The 22,969-nt window shown below is 40.6% G+C and overlaps 2 protein-coding genes across 2 annotated transcripts in view; both read right to left on the reverse strand.

Annotated features, from left to right (window-relative positions):
- Window positions 1–962: 962 nt before the first annotated feature.
- The window catches only part of Akain1 (A-kinase anchor inhibitor 1), a 50,508-nt gene continuing 28,501 nt past the window's right edge, over window positions 963–22,969 (reverse strand). Inside the window, exon 2 of the mRNA XM_021720139.3 lies at window positions 963–3,105. Coding sequence (XP_021575814.2) covers window positions 2,912–3,105 — 194 coding nt within the window. The 3' untranslated portion in view covers window positions 963–2,911. The remainder of the gene's footprint in view (window positions 3,106–22,969) is intronic.
- Window positions 2,966–22,969, reverse strand: part of Zbtb14 (zinc finger and BTB domain containing 14) — a 123,414-nt gene continuing 103,410 nt past the window's right edge. The window contains exon 5 of the transcript XR_013429685.1: window positions 2,966–3,105. The gene's annotated coding sequence lies outside the window, so the exon portion shown is untranslated. The remainder of the gene's footprint in view (window positions 3,106–22,969) is intronic.

Consider the following 22,969-nt stretch of genomic DNA (forward strand, 5'->3'; position numbering starts at 1 on the left):
GATCTTAAAACAACCTTGAAAATACTCAGATTCTCATTTCTCAATGACATGAATGCAATGATTAATTTTATATATTGGATCCGTTTATCTGGAACTTGAAATCCCACCCCAAGGGAAGATTAGGCAGTTCAAAACTTTCTAAAAAGACAAAGAATTCAAAAGGGAAAGGATGCCCAGGAGCCATTAAGTTGTTCTGTATCTATTTACAGTATTGTTTGTACTGGATAGATGATTACAGAAAAGCCAAGTAACATAAAAAGAGAAATCCTTAATTCTACCCTGGAGACAGGCAGAGCAAAAGATGAACAGCTGAACACACAGAGCTGGGAACCTCATGTATACTTTACCTTGCAGTAAATCAGGGAGATAAAGGACATGAAATAAATGTTCCCATGAATTCCAAAAACTAAAAGCTGTGTACTGGCTTATGATTACAACCAAGTGGAAACCCACTGAAATCCTACATTAAATGACTTCCCATACCCCCAGCCCCTGAAAACCAAAACTTGTATTTGTACCAAGAGGGATATAAGAAAGAGTTTAAAAGATGCATTTATTTTCATGACTGAGTTTTCTTAGGATTTTGTCAATATGGCACCTACCAATGGAAAGCTGTGGTTGCTTAACCTGTGCTCTCAAGAAATTATCACAATTTCTGTTCCTTGCTATAGACTTTTGCATTATGGGAAGATTATGACAGATGCTCAAACTTCCAGATCCATTAATCTTACTTTCTGAGATTAGCAGGCAACTTCTTAACACACATATATTTACACTTACACTTTTCTTAAACATCCACAGTGAAGAACCCATTAAAGAAACATTTCTTCCAGCCATGATGATTATCTTGGGGGTTGAAGACAGACATCTTTTAAAGTCTGGGGGTACCATACGCAGGTAACATCTACATATAAGGACAGCCAAACAGGGTGTAGAAAACTTTGCTTAAAATAACGACATACTTCAAAGCTGGGTATATTTTATTTATAAATAAAATTTTGATACAGAGGTTAATAATATGTCCCCAAAGATCCCCAGTTCATTAGCACAGATACATCAGAGAAGAAAGATAACATGTTTTTATGCTTCTGTAATGTGACAGAAAATAAACAAGGCTGGTTATATTCAGTCATCTTAGTAGACATAGTGCCAGATAAGTTGCAAACTACAAGCATTGGGTTTGTTTCTTATTTGTGGGCATCCCTAAATAATTTTCCTGAATGCTTTCATTTCCACTATCTACACTATGCAATTATATCATTCATGTGCCTTTACATTAACTTAAATTTATTCTTCAATTGTCATGAGTTCTGCCAAAAAAATATTTAGGGATAAGCAATATTTAAATATAACCTTCTTTACTTCCCCTCCATACCCATTCTCTCCCTGAATTAATTTATTCCATCTGTGCCATGTGGGAAACAGCCTAACACAATTGTTAAAGAGATTGTTTTCCTTTATCTACTCTTATCCATCGTATCCATCTAGAAAGTGTAACATACTGAAATTATAGACATATACTTAACATAAGTCACATTTTATATGCTGATTCTTTGCTTTTTAAAAAAGAATTATCAAATGTAGACATTGATACTCTGAAGCCTGAAGGTTTTTAACAAAGGTCAAATACTTTTTCTGCCCCCAATAGCACCATCTCTGTAACTTTTGTATAGCACAGGAAATGATATTCTCAAAGACTCCATAAAGATGGGCATTATCCACACAGGGATGGAGCAGGAAGTCATCCTGTCCAAAGAGAGTTGGCGTAAACACACACACACACACACACACACACACACACACACACACCCCAGTAAATGCCTTCACAATACTGTTTCTGTATGCTTTTTTCTGTATTTGCATGCTTCAGAGAATCAAAAAAAAATGCCTTTCCCATTTTAAGCATTATTCATTTCTGATCTGTATGATTTTCATAATCTCAAAAAGCAATTCTAATTTGTGCATGGGAAACAGAAAGTTTCTGTGGTTAGGTATTAATGAAAATGCATAGCCTGATATGACACAGTTTTTATAAGGCCCCAAGGTTCCTTCCAAGGATGCTGCAGTCCATAATCAGACCAAAGGCTAGGGAGGTCCAAGGCGAGCAGCAGTTTAGGGATTGGGAGCTGCAGTTCTTCTCCACTGGACTGTGGAGGAATCAAGCAGTCAGTGGCTCATGCATGTAGACTCACCTGTCTTATTTTATTTAATCTTGAGATGAGAAAGGAAACCCATAATATTCCCAGTGGATTTCTGCCCAGAAGGCAAATGTCAGCTATGAAACAATTTAGAGAACTGGGATTAAAAGAATGAGTTCTTAAAAGGCCTACATTCCTTTCTTTAAAAAAAAATAATATAAATACATGCTTTACTGAGCTTCTGAACTCTAAGAATTTGCTTTTGCTTAATTTGATCTTGGACCTGAACTCATTTCATAAAAAATATATGAAAGGGACTAAGACTTCATTGCTTCACTCCAGCAACATCTTTTTAAAATATTTATAAAGAACACAGAACTCTACTCAGTATTTCATTTAAAATAACAAAAGGCTGATGGTTGAAATCACAGAAAGAATGCATAAAAGGCAGAAGTAAATAAACAAGATTTAGAACTCTTTTTTAAAAAAAAAAGAATTTAAAAACTAAATTGTGCTGCAAAACTACGTTTGCAATTACAGTGTCAGGTATGGCCCCACTCTGTCTCAGAGGCACTGTATAAATATGAACAGAATCATCTGATGCACTTTTTGAAAACACTGCTTCTCAGCCAAGGGCTAGCACGAATTCATCCTATGGCTAGGTGTCCAGAACACATGTTGGTTTGCTTATTGGCGACATTTTGGCGACGCATCCTAGACTAACAGGAAGGCTAGAGACCAAGCATATGACAAGAGCCAAACCCACCACCCTGTTACTTCTTTTCGTGCTTCTTGGTTAACTCCTGCACACCCAGCTGGCTGCGGCCCCGGGCGTCGCTGCTCCTGTCTTCCCGGGGCTGACTCTCCTGGGAGACCTGCTGTACAGCCTGCAGGATGGCATTCTGCACAATCTGTTTGCTGGCATTCTGCAGCTTCACCTCCTCAGGCTCATTTCCAGGCTTCTCACCTAACCAAAAAATATGAAAGGGAGGTGGGAAGAAGAGAAATCAATTTGGAGAACTGTGACAGAGACAGATAGAGGAAAGAAGTTGAAGGGAAAAAAGTGCTGGAGTAGCCCAGTCACGGTGAGGAGCCCTCGTAGCACATGCTGCTATTGCCTCCCCTTCCTCATTTCCAACAGAATCTCCATACCGTTCCCCCAGGATGCACCTGAGTTCATGGACTCACCATCCCAGAATCCTCAGTTGCGAATGGTGGTCGCCAGACAGTCCCTGGCCACAAAAGACCTCTGGGAAAGTTTGGGGAAAGGGCCAGACTCATGCTCCACTGGCCTTTTGCACTTCCCCCTTAATTCCTGTGTGGAATGCAAACCCAGGGCTGGCAGGGGCTGGGCTACCTCGCAGTAAGTGTGGAGATGAATGTCAATATTCTGGGGATGGTTTGGAGAAAAACAAAAAAAAGTATCATTGAGCATCTACACAAGCCCTGGGCCATGTGTGTGAGGAAAGCAACCCCCTTTTTTAATGCATATTATACAGATTCTATGTTATCTGCAGCCAAACACATGCCTGATGGGTATAACCTCGTGGTGCTGAAGAACAGACAATTCCCAACACCACATCAAACCCAGCTCTGCTCACATAAATGCGTCAGAAGGACTGAACCCATTCATCAGAGCTGTCCTCTGAGATTTAGAACAGGGCAGGAAAACTCCTTCCATAAATGACCAGAAATAGTGGATCTATCAGGCTTGTGGGCCATATGCTCTGGAATAAATGCTTAACTCTGCTGCTGTAGCATAAAACCAGCTATAGATTGTAGGGAACTGAATGTGTGTGACTGTGTTCTAAAAAAAGGTAATTCATATACACACACACCAAAAAAAAAAAACCCACAGGTTGCAGGCAGATTTAGCCTATCAGCTATAGTGTACCAATTCTGATCTAGAAATGGTGGGAATTGTCTAAAGAGAAAGTGAAATAATGTACTCAACACTAACCAACACTTTCTATTTTTCCTTAGTTAAAAACAAGACCTTGCTGGGTGTCACACTCCTGTAATTCAGGGACCCAGGAGACTGAGGCAGGAGGATTACAAATTAGAGGGCAGCTTCAGCAGTTTAGCAAGGCCCTAAGCAACCTAGGGAGGCCCTGTCTCAAAATTTTTAAAAATAATAATAATAAAAAAGGCTGGGGATGTAGTTCAGGGGATGTTTATTTAGTGAAAATTCTAGAAAAGGGCTTTTTTAAAAAACAGGCCAATAAAACCTGTTGCCCTCTTCCTATTTTACTGCTCACAACTCTGACCCAATAATTATCATTACAAGGCTCCCGAAAGTCCTAAGGAAATCCTCAGAATAGAAACCATTTTCAGGGGGGTGGAAGAAAAAGTTAGAAGGAACCTGGCATTCCCATGACCAAACGGCCTCCAGATCAATTCTCAGTTGTCCACTTCCAGGCCCCCTTCACATTACAAAAACAGTCCTTGTTTAGGGCAACGGTCATTTTAGATTTTGTTTTATTATGTAGCACACTTAACAATAACGCGCACAGGGACGAACATTTGAGTACAGCGCAATCCTGAAATTTTCCTATTCCACCTCTTTACATTTATGGTGATGAAAAGAATGTGTACTGTTCCTTATTCCAAGTCATCTTTTCAGATATTTCCTCTCTTCAGATACATTGCTACCTTAAAATATATCTAAAGTTGGGGGAGGGGTATGGTTTTTCACCAGGATCGATTTGTAACAATGGAAACTAGACATCCATGAGAAGAACACTGGGTAAGAGAATATTGAGTCCTTCTGGAACCTCAGACAGCTCTCATCCCTGTAGACAGACAGCTGTCATTCATTTTACATTCCTGTCCATCCCCAGGGGGGGGTTATCTTACCCTCTAGTGAACAAGGCAAGATTAACCTGTTCAAAACCAAGAACAGTATGGAAAAGGATAAAATGAGCCACCCACACCACGCCAAGCCAAGAGGAAATCCAGACAGGCTGGAACTCCGGAGGGGCAAAGAGGAAGGTTTTGAATCGTCTCTGTAGAAAAAGAGTGGACAGTAGTAAATGGCAATATTAAGGGACCCTAGGGGACAGCTATTAAGAATACAGGTTTGAAACACTTCAGAGTTGTGCTTAAGTCCTTTCTGCGACATCTGTCACAGTCTTGAGCAAGACACTGCTAAGCAGATTTGCACATCTGTAAAATGGGAAAGCAGGACCTCTGTAGGATGGTTACTAGAGAAGGAAGTGACATCACAACTATTCAGAACTCTGTGTGGGTCCTGACACATCGAAAGCCCTTAGTAAATGACCACATGGTGTACGAGTTAGGGTATAGACTGAGCTGTTGTAACAGTGGCACTCAAAAATAGCTCATCTCACACAGGGAGAGATGTGTATTGTTGTCTCACGTGACAGTGCAGAAGTAATCTAGTGTGCAGGTGGCTTGCTCCACAGGTGATCTCAGGACTTCTTCCTCCTCTCATCTTACGGCCATGCTATTCTCCCCAATAAGACCCTCATTTACGTGAGTGAAGCTGGTCAAGAAATATCCTAGTGGAGTTGGAAGGGAGCAAAAGAAAAAAATTGCAAAAGGTCAAACAATTTCCTGTTGGGGGGGGGGTGTACTGGGGATTAAACCCAGAGAGGCTGGTTACTGAGCCACATCCCCAGCCCATTTTATTTTTTAGTTTAAGAAAGTGTCTTGTTACATTGTGTAGGGCCTTGCTAACTTGCTGAAGCTGGCCTTGACACTGCAATCCTCCTGCAACAGCTTCCTGAGTCTCTGGGGTTACAAGCGAGTGCCACCACACCCGGCAGGAAATTTCCTTTTAAAGATTTGTCAAAGAAGTTGCAATCGTCAGTCAACTCCCATTCTATAAGGTGAAACTTAGTCATCTGGCCACACCTACATACAAGGGAGGCTAGGAAATATTTCTGTTGCTGGGTAGCTATGCGCACTACTAAAACTTATGGTGTTCTAATGCCAGAATGAAGAATGACAGATTTTTTTAAATTACCTCCATGCAAGGGCCAGGTTTACATTGAAAAAGAAGGACATATACTTACAACAAATTAAATCTGATACTAAGGGAGCTCTTTCTACTACCATTATACAACATAAGTGTGTAGACAAACAAACAAGAAGTTCTGAAGATCCATGCTTGCTCCAAGATAGAGCATGGAAGTCAAACTGCATGTGTCTTCATTCTAGAATGTTCCTATTCTCTTTTTTCTGTCATTGAACAGAGGAAGGAAAAGTCCAGGGACAAGAGTGAGCTGAGTCTTTAATAATAGAAAAAGAGGAAACTCTATGCCAATTTCAACTGGGATCTGATATTTGACCTAAGTTATCATGTTCTCTTCCAACAATTATGAGTATAAGTGTATATAAAAGTCAACGGTAGTCTATACCAGGCTACACCCAGGGCACCACTGAGTGACAGGAGGTTGATTTAAGCAATCCGCACTCTGTGTTTAACCCTCTTGTCCTCATTACCATTTTGTTCTAGGCCATCAATATTCATCCATCTTCAGTGGAGGATCTAGGACAGAGGGTGTCAAGTGGCCGGCGGCACAGGAAGAGAGGAATAAAGACAAGGAAAGAAACACTGTTTTCACTTAAGAGACAAAACAAAATAAAGAATTATATAAACCACAGGTGTGTACTTACGTGTTAGACTCTTGTGCATTTGAGGAATCACACTCCTTTCTATACCTTAAGCTATAGCACAAGGAAGAAGGAAAAGGCTACAAGGATATGAATGTCATAGCTGATTTTGTTTTTAATGGTACCTGGCATTGAACCCACAGGCACTTAACCACCAAGCCACATCCCCCAGTCCTTTTTACTTTTTATTTTAATACAGGGCCTCGCTAAGTTGCTTAGGGCTTTGCTAGGTTGCTGAGGCTGGCTTTGAATTTGCGATCCTCCTGCCTCAGCCTCCCAAGCGGCTATGATTACAGGCGTGCACCACTGCTCCTGACTTCGTACCTGACTTCTCAACTGAAGCTCACAATACAAATTCAGAAGTCAGCAGAATCCAGTAGAGCTTTAGTCATTGCATTGTCTAGATTTCCCTCTCCCCTGAGAGGGCCTCGACTCTCCATCTACTACTGCCCCAAAACAACCCCTCCTGTTCTTCAGGAGTCACCCTGACTTCATGGAATTTACTTACCCTTTTCTCTACTTGTTTATGACTCGACATGCTTCATGATTTTACATGCTTCCCTCTCCCAGAGGACATCCCAGCTAAGGTTCTGCTTTCAACTGATGCTCACATATCTTCTGCTAGAATTCTTAAGAGAGTCTGCTGGCCTCTTACCATCATCCCTGCAAATTGCCCTGAATCATGCCAGCCAGGCCTCAAGTCAGCTGCCACCGAATGCCTTTAGCTCATGCTGGCTCAATCAGCTGTGGCTAGAGAGGTCAGGTCGTGGGGTGAACCTACCTAGGAAGAAGGACCCACCCATGAGCCCCCCTACCCCCAAGAAGCACTGTAGGCAGATCAAGGGTTCACAGGATAGGTTTTGTGCAGTATAACACCAACCTGTGATCCAAGCCTTTGATTGAAAGGACATGGTATTCATGAAAATCCTGGTGGGGACCCAACCCTTCACAAAAGCACAGGGTGAGGAAGCGCAACCGGACAGGAGGCAAAGCCAGCCACGGAGTTCCTTGGAGTGTGGCCATTTACTTAGACGCATTCTACTTACTTCAGTGCAATGAATCACCTACGCATCGTAGGTGGCCTATTGCCTAGTTTTAAAGGATGCAAATGTCCTCCAGCCTAATTAGCATTTACATCATTTTCATATTTCACAATTATGACAAATCGATGTAATTAGCTTTAGACTCTAACTACCCAATATAAATACACTGAAGTCAAGGATGTGGCATAACTAAATTTGTCTTCAGTGCCATTCCACATGAAATTATTACCTACCACCCCTAGCCCCAGGCATCCATATGGTTCTGCTTCCCAGTGACCAGCCAGCCCACAGTCAGGGGACCAGCCTTCCACACATCACCCCCACCCCCACCTCACCACTCCCCTCAGGGCTTTCTGTGTCATGTTTCTTTCTTACCTACCCCTGTGAAAGGCGGCTGAGAACTCACTTACAACATGGCTAACAATGGGTCTTCATTCCTTATGTGTAACTATTAAAATCGTGCTTCCCACATTCTAGGAAGATCCTCTTGACCCAAATTTGCACCAACACCCCCCCAACCCGGAAGAACTCAAGTGCTATTCACCTCTATTACTTTAACCTATTATATTCCACTGAGGTGGATTTGGGAAGTGGTCAGTGTTTCCTGGCCCAATCAGCTGTGGCTAGAGAGGTCAGGTCTCGGGGTGAACCTACCTAGTGATTTTGCCTAGATGACACAGAGAGGGTGGCAGAGCATGCAACATTATCAGCACCTCTCTCTCTCATCATCCCCCCACTGAGTCACTGAATATTCCAATCCTAGAAGCCCCCAGGAGGGCAGAAGGTCACCCACCATCACTACTGCACACACTCTCTAAAACGCTCAGCTGCTGACGGTAACCATGGAGCATATTTTTTATCTTTTCCTCCGACCGCTCTCGGGTATAAAGACAGTATTATCATTCATCAGTGACTAGCATATGGAACACTGAGAACAAGGACTAATTCTAGTCCCCTCAATAATGGAACGATGGTCTTTTTCTCTGCTCTGTAACTACAGGAATTTTCCATGAAGGACCAGATGCTAGATCTCACCCATCTGTGCCAACTGCTAATGAAGCCATCCTGGCTGCACTGCTTTGAAACTGAAAACACTGAAGTTCCAGCACCTGGGTTTCCAGCTCGCTGTCAACCCCACCAGGCCACGCCCTTCCCCCAGGCACTACAGCCAAATCCACAGCAGCCTTTTAGGGTCTCCAAAAAATAGATTTGAGACTGAGAAGGCAATACGGTGTCAGCAGGTATAGGACACTTTTACATCTCATTCAAGTGATGCCCCATGATTACAACCACAATCCCTACTAAATCCGGCAGAGCATCTGGACTCACTCTTGCCTCTGCCTGCAGTGGCCAGGCACATTATTTTAAACTACAGCAAGCTACTTTTATAAATTATAAGGAATTCTTTATTTAAATTTCCCATAGAACGATGGATCAGGAAGATATTCATGGAGCATCTGTATGCACAGTACTACGGAGTGAAACATAGGCCACTAGGCCAAATTTATTCGTGCATTAATTCATACAAGAATTAGAGGGCACTTGGTGTTGTGACCAACATGAAGCTAGGTACTAGAAATGAAAATGTTGAGCAGAACAGTCACGACCCAGGCCCTGTTTAAGTTTATAATCTAGTAGAAGAGTCAGATGCTAAATAGTCAGGCAAGATTATAACTTTGAGCCGTGACATGCACTATGACAGGAGCACTAGATCCTATCCACAAAGAGAACTGATCTAGTCTGACGGTCACAGAAAGAGGTCCAGAGGTCTTATGTATTAATGAGGCATTAACCAATCAAAAAAAAAAAAAAAGGTAATGTGAGAGCCGGAGGTCAAGAACATGGCTAGCAGGAAGGTCTAGCCCAAGTGGAAAGTCCCCAACATGTGTAAGAGCCTCACCCTGCCAGGAAACAAGGTGGTAGGAGTGGCTCGGTGCCCACTAGGGGAGAGGGAGCCCGGGTTGCAATGAAGAATGGAGGCCAGCCCGGGTCAAGGGTGGGAGTGGGGGAACTCATTTGTTTCTGAGAATAAAGCAGCAAGGCACCGTCCAATCGCACCACATAGCACACATGAATAAGTCTGCGGAGAGTGACATTATCATGGTGGGAATATGCAGGATTTGCAGCAGACCTTAAAAGAGAAAAGATTTGGAAAGACCAAAAGAAAAGGAAAAGGAATTCTTTTTCTGTCCTTGGAGGGCAGGGCAGGCATGTCACTAAGAGTTCAAGAAAGTTTTTTTGCCTTACAGAGCTACTGAATCATCTGAGAATGTAATGAAATTTATACAATATTACTGGATTGCAATGTCTTAAGAAAACCAATAAAACCTCAAAAGGAAGACAATTTTAATCTGGAATCAAATTTGAATATTTTGGCCAAGAACAGAAAAGGTAATTTTGAAAAAGAACAATGAATAGAAGGACCTAATTTAACAGCTACAAACGATAGCTATAAAGCTATACTAATTGATCTGTTTAAAACATGGTATGACCTCCTCATTCAGCTTGGGTAGGTCACATGTCTCTAGAAATTTGTCGATGTCTTTGATATTTTCTATTTTATTGGAGTATAAAGTTTCAAAATGGTTTCTAATTATCTTCCATATTTCAGCGATGTCCTTTGTGATATTTCCTTCTTCATCTTGTACTTTAGTAATTTGAGTGTTCTTTTTCTTTTTGTTAGCATTAGGAATTTATCTATTTTATTTATTTTTTTTAAAGAACCAACTTTTTGTTTTGTCTATTTTTTCAATTGTTTCTCGTTTGTTTCAATTTCACTGATTTCAGCTCTGATTTTAATGATTTCCTGTCTTCTACTGCTTTTAGTGTTGATTTCTTCTTCTTTTCCTAGGGGTTTGAGAGGTAGTGTTAGGTCATTTATTTGCTGACTTTTTATTCTTTTAATGAATGCGCTCAGTGCAATAAACTTTCTTCTTAGTACTGCCTTCATAGTGTCCCAGAGATTTTGATATGTTGTATCAGTGTTCTCATTTACCTCTAAGAATTTTTTAATTTCATCATTGATTTCTTCTACTATCCATTCATCATCCAATAGTGTATTGTTTAATCTCCATTTTTTAGAGTACCTTCTATTTTTTACTTTATTGTTGATTTCTAACTTCATTCCATTGTGATCTGATAGAATGCAGATCTCTGGGTTTTTTGGTGTTTTTTGTTTTGTTTGTTTTGGGGGGTTGTATTTGCTAAGACTTGCTTTGTGGCATAAGATATGGTCTATTTTAGAGAAGGATTCATGTGCTGCAGAGAAGAAAGTATATTCACTCATAGGTGGATGAAATATTCTATTTGTCTGTTAAGTCTAAATTATTGATTATATTAATTAGTTCATAGTTTATTTATTTATTTTTGTTTGGAAGATCTGTCCATTAGTGAGAGAAATGTGTTAAAGTCACCCTGTATTATTGTGTTGTGGTCTATTTAATTCTTGAAATTGAGAAGGGTTTGTTTGATATATGTAGATGTTCCATTGTTTGGAGCATAAATATTTATAATTATTAAGTCCTGCTGATGTATACTTCTCTTATTTGGAAAAATAAGAATAGCCAAAGCAATCCTTAGCAAGAAAATCGAAGCAGGAAACATCACAACACCAGATCTTAAACTATACTGCACAACTATAGTAACAAAAATGGCATGGTATTGGCACCAAAATAGATTTGTAGACCAATGGTACAGAACAGAGGACACAGATACAAACCCACATAAATCTCATACTATACAAAGGTGCCAAAAACATTCACTGGAGAAAAGATAGCCTATTCAACAAATGGTGCTGACAAAACTGGAAATTCATAAGTAGCAAAATGAAATTAAGCCTCTGTCTCTCACTCTACACAAAAATCAACTCAAGGTAGATCAAAAATTTAGGCACTAGAACAGAGACCCTGCACCTAAGAGAAAAAAAAGTAGGCCCAAATCTTCACCATGTTGGCCTAGGATCTAACTTCCTTAACAAGACCCCTAAAGCACAAGAAGTAAAATCAAAGGATCAATAAGTAGGATGGATCAAATTAAAAAGCTTCTTCCCAGCAAAGGAAACAATAATGTAAGGAGAGACCCTATAGATTGGGAGAAAATCTTTACCACATGCATCTCCAATAAAGCATTAATCTCCAGGATATGTAAAGAACTCAAAAACCTTAACATAAAAGAAAAACCAAATAACCCAATCAATAAATGAGCTAAGGAACTGAACAGACTCTTCACAGAAGAAGAAACACAATTGATCAACAAATATATGAAAAAGTGTTCAACATCTCTGACAATTAGAGAAATGCAAATCAAAACTACTCTAAGATTTCATCTCACTCCTGTCAGAATGGCAATCATCAAGAATACAGGCAACAACAAATGCTGGCAAGGATGTGGGGGAAAAGGTACACTCAAACATTGCTGGTGGAACTGCCAATTGATTCAACCACTATGGAAAGCAGTATGGAGATTCCTCAGAAAACTGGGAATGGAACCACCATTTGACCCAGTTATACCACTCCTTGGTTCTTACCCAAAGGACTTAAAATCAGCATACTACAGTAATGAAGCCACATCAATGTTTAATAATAATGTTCAATAGCAACTCAATTCACAGTAGATAAACTATTCAATATTTCATTGAATATATATATATATATTCAATGAAATATTACTCAGCTTTAAAGAAGAATGAAATTATGGCATTTGCCAGTAAATGGATGGAGTTAAAGAATACCATGCCAAGTGAAATAGGCCAATCCCAAAAAACCAAAGACTGAATGTTTTCTCTAATATGCAGATACTAATTCCCAATAAGGGGGCAGAGCACTAAAGAAGAAAAGAGTTACTTAAATTAGGTAAAGGGAAGTGAAGGGAGGGGAGAGGAGGGGGTGTGGGGATAGGAAGGATAGTTCAGTGAAACATTATTTCTTTATGTATATATGGGACTTCATGACCAATGTGATTCTACAACATGTATACTCAAAAAAATAAGAAATTATATCCCATCTATGAATGATATATCAAAGTGCATAAATGCATTTTGCTGTCATGTGTAACTAATTAAAACAAAAAATTAAATAAATAAATGAATAAAGCTATAGTAATGAATAAAGTGTGATTTCATAAAGGAATAGAAGATTTGACCAAAGCAGTCCCATAGAATGGGGACATCTGATTTATGAAAACCTAACACTGTCATGCAGTAAAAGGAACATATTTTTGACCAATAGCACTGGGGCCATATAGAATTTTGACTACTTCGTATTGCACATCAAAGAAATTGATTCCAGGTAGATTTTATATCCACCTTAGAAATGCAAAACAATTTGGAGCACAAGATGTTTTAGGGCAGTGAAACTACACCTTATGATACCGTACTGGTAGACACATGGCACTGTACATTGGTCCAGACACAGGATACTCAACACCAAAAATGAACCCTGTAATGAACAAGGGACAATCACAGATTATAACAAATGTCTCACTCTGTCTGGGGTGATTATGCATGGTGCAGGGACAGAGAGCATATGGGAAATTCCTGTATTTATCTCTCAGTTTTGCAGTGAGCCTAAAACTGCTCTAAAAATAATGAATTCCAATTATTCTTAAAAAAAATACTAAGAGAATCAAGTTTTTGGAAGAAAATACAGATATCTTTGAGACCTGAGCATAAGCAACGATTTCTTAGACAAGTCGGAAAATGCACCATGAAGGGGAAATAGTTGCTCGATTGGGCTAATATTCTAAGTGGCTTTGGGCTGGAAACAGACTCAAACCCAAAGGCTTTTCACGTGAGGAAGCTGAAGCAGGGAAAACGCTGGGGTAAAATTCCACCTTGGCCATGTTGCAATGTTTCATTTTCAGAGCATCTGGAATAACAAGTAACCCAACCAGAACTGGGTGATGAGTTCAGGGAGACCCACAGGGTGTTCTGACCACCAGGCAAATTTCTGTCGAATAAAGCAGAAATCAAGGTTTTTCCCTAAAGCCCTTAATTTCTTGCCGTCAGTAGCAGCTATATAACTTCTGTGCAGGGAAGGTGTGGAAATGGCAATCGGAGGAAAAGGAAACCAAGAATCTGTCCCGCCTCTGGGTTTGGGCGTGTGTGACACCCTGTACCAGCCGATGACGCGTTGTCCCGTCTCTGAATCAAAGAACAGCTGGCCAAGGGGAGGTGGCCCGGCCAGCCTGTGTGACAGTCCCGGCCCCTGTCTACCTTCTTTCCCACGGTGGAAGACAAGAGCATTTGACTGTCTACACTCCGGAAGGCATTTCACCTTCCAGAGTGACGCCTGCCCAGGGCTCGCCGTCCCCTCCCGGAGCCCGCAAAGCGTCCCGATCGGCCCAAACCCGCGGCGGCCGGTGCTCTCGCCCCGGGACCCGCGGGCGGGAAGCGCAGCCCAGACTGCAGCCACCGGCCACACGAGGGGAGCAGGTGTTTAAGGGACAGAAAAAGAATGCATCCTCTGTACCAAAGCAAACACTAATAGGAAGCAGGGCGAACACTGGAAACCCGGGTACTGCGTACTTTCTTCGCCGTCGCAGGGCCCAGGTCCTGGCCCCCAGGCCTGCAGCTCCTCACTCCCCTCTGCCCCGCAGCTGCGCCCCGCCCGCCGCCAGGCGCCGCTCGCCTCCGCCGCCTCTGCTGCCCCCTTGTGGCGACTCCTGGGATTGCCGCAAGTCCAGAGAGGGAGAGAGAGACAGAGAGACAGAGAGTGAGAGTGTGTGTGTGAGTGTGTGTGTGTGTGTGTGTGGTTTCATTTTATCCAATACACTTAAAATAACTGCTCCAACACTAGTACTTTCTAACCTCCAAAACTCCATTTATTTAGTCCATTTATAGAATCATCGTCCCAAGAGTTCTGAAGCAGCTGGAAATGTAGTCCAGAGGTTTCCTGTCCTCGCTCAGATAAAAATTGCTTGCCCACGTTACCAGATCTCTTAAATATTTAATAAAAGATTCTGAGTTCTCGAGCAAAATTAGTCAAATGCTCTTGTCTTCCACCATGGGAAAGAAAGAAGAAAGAAACCAATGTTAGTACTGTGATTTCTTTTAATGCAACCTTAGGGCATTGGGGGTGTGGCTAGCTGGTAGAGCATCTGCCTATCCTGCACAAGGCCCTGTCTGATCCCCAGATCTGAAAGAGGTGGGGGAAAAAAGGTGCTCTTGTCAGGCTCCATGGCACACACCTGTAATCCCAACATCTCTGGCGGCTGAGGCAGGAGGATCACAAGTTCAAAGCCAATCTCAGCAACTTAGCAAAACTCTGTCTCAAAAATTTTAAAAAGGGGGCTGGGTGGTTAAGTGACCCTGGGTTCAATCCCCAGGACTTAATAATAATAATAGTACTCTCATGCTGTTCTTCCTAGAATGAACCACCCAATCCCCACAACCATGATTTTCTGTGAAAGAATTAAATTCCCAGATATGGAAAGTCCCTAGAAAATGTAGTTCTAGAATTTAACTACATAATCTCTCAGAAATCATTCTTAGTAACTAGAGAAAGTGAATATACAGCAAGAATCTCAGGAAGCTAAGCAGAGGAAGACCATAGGGTAAAATCTTTCTACCACCCTTAAAGAAGCCAACTTCAGCATTTTGAAGATGACTCCTATGTAAAGTCCAAATATTTCACATGGCTCCTCATGACACAATGACAAAAGGAGGCTTTGGTGATGCTATTAGATGAGTTTAAATAGTATCAGTCATTACAGCCTCTATATAAATTTAAAAACTGCAGGAGTCACGTGAGACTGGGTGTTCTATCTGCAGGTGCAAATGTGGCATTCCTGTCCCTGCAAACAGCTCCATGGACACAGGATATTCCTGTTCCCCTAGGAGGCCAGAGGTCTTAGAAGCAGCAGTGAAAGGCAAACCCAATAGCATCAATCCAAGTCAGACACGTGTTCTAAAGAAGTTCCTAAGAATGAATTTGCAAAACCGAAACGGGGTTATGTGATTCAGGAAGGGCACGGCCTTCCACCTGCTATCCTCTATTTCTGGCCCCTCTATCCAGTCACTCATGCAACATTCATCAAATGTCCAACTCTGCCAGTTTGCTAGAAACAGGCTGTTTTTTTTCCCTCAAGAACAATGGGAAGGCTTGGATTTCTCAGTTTTTAAGTACCACAAACTATTTCAAGACCTAAAAAGAGATAAAGAATCAATTCTCTTGGTTTTTATTTTTTTTCCTTGCCTAATTGCTCTGGATCAAACTTTTAGTACTATATTGAATAAGAGCAGTGAGAGTGGACAGCCTTGTTCCTGGTTCTGAAGGAAATGCTTTCAGACTCCCCCCATGTATTATGACACTGGCTGGGAGTCTGTCATGTACAGACTTTATTGTGCGGAGATACATTCCTTCTATACCTAATTTGTTCTTTTTACATGAAAGGATGCTCTTTCTGCATCTATTGAGATGATCGTAGGCTTTTCCTCTTCATGTGGTTGACGTGACTTATCACACTTATTGACTTCCATAGGTGGAATGATCCTTTCATCCTTGGGATGAAACCTGCTTGATCACAGGGAATGGTCCTTTTGATGTGCACTTGAACTCAATTTGCTAGTATTTTGTTGAGGATGGCATCTATGCTCATAAGGGATATTGGTATATTCTTTTTGTTTATTGATTTGGTTTTGGTAACAAGGTAATGCTAGTCTTATAGCATGAATTTGGAAGGGTTTCCTCCCTTTTTTTAAAAAGTCATTCCCGGTAGATTTAACATATATTTATGTGTAACATAGATTTTTTTTATCTTTTATTGATTTTTGACTGTTTAGAATAGTTTGAGAAGAACTAGCATTAGTTCTTTAAATTGGGGGTGTATTTCAGAAATTAGATAATCTGGTGGGGAAAATAGAAGTGCAAAACATTGCTTCACTTGGGGTTCACGTTGATAAGCCCTGAACTGCACATTGGGACCCTCAGCTGGAGACCTTTCCCTAATACATAGCTGCTGGTGCTTCCCACCTTCAGGAGAAGGAAGGAAAGCAGAGAGCTGGCTGATGGTAACAAAGCACGGAAACTACTTCCTCCTCTGCACACAGTGGAAAATACATGGACACTTCCCCCCATTCACTTCCTGTTCATGTTGTTGTTTCCCACATCCATCATTGTCTTGTTATTACACCTTCTGATTGTCTTTCCACTTGCTCCCCTATCTCCAACAGCAGCCAGTCATGTTTTTAAGTGAAAATCTGTTATGTCTCTCACCTATTCAAAACTTTTCTATGGCCAGTGCCAGTGCAATCTCAGCCACTGACCGTGGCCTTCAGACCTTGCATGGCCTTCAGATCAGCTCCCATCTCCTGTCCAGCCTTACATTCTCACCCTTTTTCTCATTCATTTGATGTAGACTTTCCTGTAGCCTTGGATTCAATTCATCATGGATAAGACCTAGTTTTGAATGTACAAATAGCCCATGGCCACCTACTATGAGACCATGGGCAAGCCACATTCCTTATCTATAACATAGGCACAATAATGGCATGCCATGACCAGGGTGTATTGTCCATCCCCATGAGGGACAACACCTCCCTGTCTTGCTTGTCACTGCCCTGTACCTAATGTTCCAAGTTACACACTCAGTAAGTATTTCTCAATACATGACAGTTGTAGTGGTTTTCAGTTTCCCCGTCTGTTCTCTGTTCTTTCTTCCTCCCTCTCTCTCTCTCTCTCTCTCTCTCTCTCTCTCTCTCTCTCTCTCTCTCTCTCTCTCTCTCTCTCTCTTTCTCTCTCCCCTCCCTCATTCATTTTCTGTTCTTGGCCTCTTGCTGTTTTGCTGTTTCCCTGCAGTGAGTTAAAGCACAGGGGAAAATCGTGGAGGAGATGCTCTTTTGGTGCCAGCCCAGGCCTTCTGCATGAAAAAACAGTGCAAGAAAGCTTGCAGTGAGACATCAGGAATAATGTTCCCAGGCCACACAGCCCAGGACTGATTACCAGTTTTGAGATTTTGTACCAAATTCATCTCTCTCATCTCCTACTTCTGGTCTTCTCCATTCTTTTGCCTTTGCATCTCTCTAAGCCCTTCTAAGGATCTAAGAATCTTTCTCAACTCCCTCCAGTTGCTTTCAAGTACCTTTCAGAACAAGACAGTGTGAGAACACGGTTGCTGCCTCCGGTTGAGTCCAGTGCTGTTCCTATGTGATTGTGTTCCAGTTTGGCAAGAAAACACTCTCCACAAAGTTATAAACTCCCTGAACCCTGCACACACTGGTATATAATGGATCCAGTCCTACCATCAACTTCCGAGGCTCTGTAGCCATCAGCCTGTGCTGAATCCCATTTCTGGAACTTTCTGAGTGCACTTGAATAAGCATTGGCTTTCTCCTAGTTAAATCACATGGTACAAGTGAAAATGGATGATTAATTTTTAAAGTAGAAGAATAAGAAGATGAGACATCATTGCTTCATCTATAAATTAGACCAAGAAATTTAAAAATCCTGCTCCAAGCCATGAGTATCCCTTAGGCAAAATTCTAGTATATGTGGCTTTTCTTTTACTTTTCTTTTTTGCTCTAACCATGACAATCTTGGCTCTTCTTACTGTGTTGGGGTTAATTAGAACAAGAGAACAGGTGGCTGGAAATAGAAAAGGAAATGAAGAACAAGATCAGATGTTTTATGTCTTTTTTTTTTCTCCAGTGATATTTCAGGAGGAAAATGAAACTAAAGAGAAATAAACCAGGCAGGGCTTCAGAAGTGTTTGTCAGAGTCATATGACTGGAGGCTCATATCATGTGTTGTACCCTGTGTCTAAGATCCCCTGGGCTGCCAGAGTCAAAACTCAGATCTGTTAAAGTCAGACCCCGCTCTCCTGGTGCCCCATGTCAAGATTCACAGCAATCTAGGTATCCCTGCTCTCGTTGCTCTCTCTGCCTTTGCACTGAAGGGTTGGATCTGCCAGAGGAGAGGTATAGTCTCTGGGGTTACTCAGACATTTATTGAGCTGCAGGCTATGTGAGGTGTGAGGCATTAGGGATATTGAGATAATTCATACTCGCTGGTCCTCAGAATGCTCATGATACACACAGGATATAATCTGGTTCTATGATTAAACCTCTTAACCACCCAGCCTCATTTTTATTATAAGAATATACAATAATATATACACATATATATATAAAGATATAACCTGCTAATAAATAATCAAATGCTTATACAAATGTTCAATTAAATATCCAATGCTGTGAAGCATTGGATGGGATTGTTAGGTTAGGTAGTAGCTAGCAATGAGCAGGGAAATGCATGGCAAGGTCACGTGTATTCTTTCAGTTGCTTTAGGATCTTCTTTAAACTGCTTTCAAAGTAGACAAGGAAACAAAGCGTGGTAGTTAATTTGTAGAAAATAAACACAAGCAAAGGAGCTAATGGGAATATATGTCAAAACAAAGGGATTAGTGGGACTAGCTCTTGACAGGGTCCATTGATGTCGATGTGAGGCTAGGAATTATGGCCACGGGTGACTCCATTTGATTGGGAACGAAGATTCCTTTAGTAGCGCAGGCGCGCTAAGGTAACTTCTGACCAGCTATTAATCCCAGTGCCCTCATTAACATGGGATTGACTTGTGGATGAAGCCCCCCTAAATAGGATGGCCCCCATGACAGTTCTGGACAGGACCAATTAAGGTCAAAAACTCCACCACCCAACGTGAACTCCTGATGGGCAAAGAGTAGAGAAGGTGGCCCCCAACTCTCCTGGCAAACATCAAACAGTAATACATTTGGAGACAGCCTTGTCTCCTGTGCTGTTCTCTGCTTGGAGACGGCCCACTCTCTCTTGAGAGTGCTCTCTGCTTAAGCCTGTCCTTGCTTTTACTTTACTTCCACCTCACTTGCACTTATAATAAAGTCCTCTTGCATGACTTTTGGTGTCTGACTTTAAATTCTTTCATCAGGACACAAGAACCAAGGTTTGGAATTTCAGCTGCCCGCTTTCCTATGACAATTTTATGGATCAAACAAGGCTCCTGGGCTTCTTTCCGAATCTACCATGAGTTCCAAATTCTTCAGATTTCAGTTCCATATTTTTCAGATTTCTATTTGAAAAGATTGAAAAACAACACCACAAGGCAGAAAGAGGAAGTGCTGGTCCTGTCCTGGCATAGGCAGTGGAAAGCAGAGAACAAAGGGAAGGTGATCAGGGGGTGACCAGAGAAGGGCAAGTCCAGGTCTGAGGACAGCCTCAGCAAGCCTGGGAGCTTCCGGTTAGCATGTGGTTCTCAAAATCCTTATTACAAGAAGGACTTAGGAGGATTGGGTTGTGGCTCAGTGATAGAGCTTGTCTAGCATGTATGAGGCACTGGGTTCAATCCTCAGCACCATACAAAATAATAATAATATTTTAAAAAGAATAATTTAGGATTAATAGTTACTTGAATATTCTCAGGGTTCACCCACAGTGATTCTGCTTCAGTAAATTGAGAATTCAGGAATTTACATAATTAGCAGGAAATTCTGGTACAGGTTTCAGGGCAGTGACCTTGTGGTTTCATGTGTTATTTAAGGCGAGTCTAGATTTAGTCCATAATTACAGAGCAGGAGAAAATTCAGTGGATATGTGACCATCTTGCAGTTCATTTAATGGGGACAACCAAGGAGATGATTCAAGTTCCAAAATGCAGTTTCCTTTTTCCATTCACTTCATAGACTAATAGGCAAGTCAGTCCTGTACCTTGGGGAACACTAATCAATGATTACTCTTGGACCAGATTTAAACCATTAATTTCAAAATTTATCTACATCCTCTATAGATCTCAAGCCCAGGTTACAAATATTAGTATAATTTCCAGGGTTGTCCCTTTTAATTATAATATATCAAAGCACCCAATGTGTGAGCAATATTTAAAAAAAACTTTTTGTTGGGGGAAATGGAACTGCTTCTCTGATCATTTTTGTATCACTGACAGACAAAAATAAATCAAATGGAAAAATATTCAAATTTTGTTTTGTTGTAAAGCCAAAGGCATTATTGGCCAGAAATATTCTCAAATGAGAAGTTCTTATCTATGGAAAAACTTCCCCCTTTTTTTTAATCTTTGAATTCTTTGTATATTGAATTAAAGGCAAACTGCCTTCTTGGCAGTCTTCAAGCATTTTACTTCAATACTTGATTGGAGATAATAGGAATGAATTAAAATGGCTTCCAAGAAGTAAGAAAACCAGAAGAAACACTTCCAAATCTCATAAAGCATTAACAGGTGAATGAATGCAGAACATTTGCAAATGACAAAAGAAAGGCTGGCAGATAATGTTGTCAATATGTGTATTCAGAAGGCTGAATCATATGACTCAATGTCTTTCAGATCCATCTGGTATACTTAACGTGAATCACATAATGTACTGGACAGTTTATTTTAAAAATACAATACTACAACAATTTTTAGAAAACTGAAGAAAGGATGTAATTTTATTTATCAGATGAACAGAAAAGACCACTACATATCTGAATGTAGGTTATAGGCAGATATTGCTCCTGTATTTAGAACACACTATCTAACCATGTGCAGAAAACCTAGAGCACGTTGGAAAAAAAAGGATGGTGAAACAAACCCAACTCACATTGGTATGTAAAATGCATGTAGAAATGATTTTATATAAAATAATGTTCCCCTGGGGAATAGATAAGTCATAGAAAGATGATAATGAATGAAAATATTAGAACTTATTACAAAGTTCTTTTGCCTAGCAGGCCAGAATTCAGTAAAGTAAGAGATTCAATTTTTATAATTTGGGATAAGGTTATAATTTGGAGCCACAATTATATTGTAAATGTGTGACTTTTTAAATTTTTAAAAGTAGAAATTTTTATTCACTGAAAAAAAATCACCCCTGGAAAAGTAAGTAAAAATATGTTAGTTTTTATTTCATTATTTCTAACCCAATTTACCCAGGTCTTTTTTTTAAAAAAACATAGGGCTAAGAAGGACAAGGTCATGCCTATAATTAAAATAAGCCAGTAGTCTAAGTCCCTTAAGGAATACAGACAGCCTCTTTCAGTGACACCTGCCGTCCTCAGTGCTTGCCCACCCGCAGTCTTGGGGACATGATGACTAAAGGAAAATAGCTTATTAAAATTTTATCACAATATTCGAAAATACTTCTGGTACCTGCCTTATATAATACATTTGTGTCATTCTCTACACAAAGGGAAGCTCATAACATTTATATCAGACACATAATATAAAAATAAATTGGGCAGATAATGCATTCCTAACGATGATAGTAAGGTGAATTGAATTAATATTAAGAGTTGGGACCACAGACGGCTAATTTTATTCAATTTTATATAAAGATGGCAAAATTTATAACTAACAATGTCCTCTATGCCTTGGATTCATTTCCATCTTTTTAGTGCATTGATTGAATAATTTTCTACACATCATTTCAATTCCTGCTGTATACAACTGGTGTCGGCCATTATGCCAGCAAGCCAAATAGACTGTAAAGCATAAAAACTGAGGAAATATGAACGTGTACAAGAGCTCACTGAAAGAGAAATAGGAACCCAGCAAACCATGCTATTGGAATATCTTAACCAATGGGTTCTACTTATCACAGGGAGATGTCATCTAACATATCCAACATCTCCAAGACATTGGCAGCTAATCTAGGCAGGTAAAATGGTCCACCAGCTACTGGCTCCATCTCATGCTCCCAAAACTAACCAAGAATGGCCAGGTGATCCTGGCAGGTGTCTGTCAAAGTTCCAAGGAAGCAGGAAAAGAGGAGTGTAGGGCTGGGGTTGTAGCTCAGTGGTAGAGCATTTGCTTAGCACATGTGAAACACTGGGTTCAATCCTCAGCACCACATAAAAATAAATAAACAAATAAATAAATAAATAAAAGTATTGTGTGTGTGTGTGTGTGTGTGTGTGTAAAAGAGAAGTATTTATGCAGAACAATACCAGCAACACAGTGCTTTGCTTTCTTGTATTGTCTATTTTTTTAAGAGAGAGAGAGAGAGAAATTTTTTAATATTTATTTTTTAGTTTTTGGCGGACACAACATCTTTGTATGTGGTGCTGAGGATCAAACCTGGGCCACACACATGCCAGGCGAGCTCGCTACCACTTGAGCCACATCCCCAGCCCATTGTATTGTCTCTTTTCTGTAATTAATTTATTAACCAAACTTCTAAAAATCAGCATC

The sequence above is a fragment of the Ictidomys tridecemlineatus genome, chromosome 13 (genome assembly GCF_052094955.1).
Source record: "Ictidomys tridecemlineatus isolate mIctTri1 chromosome 13, mIctTri1.hap1, whole genome shotgun sequence".
NCBI classification, from domain to species: Eukaryota; Metazoa; Chordata; class Mammalia; order Rodentia; family Sciuridae; genus Ictidomys; species Ictidomys tridecemlineatus.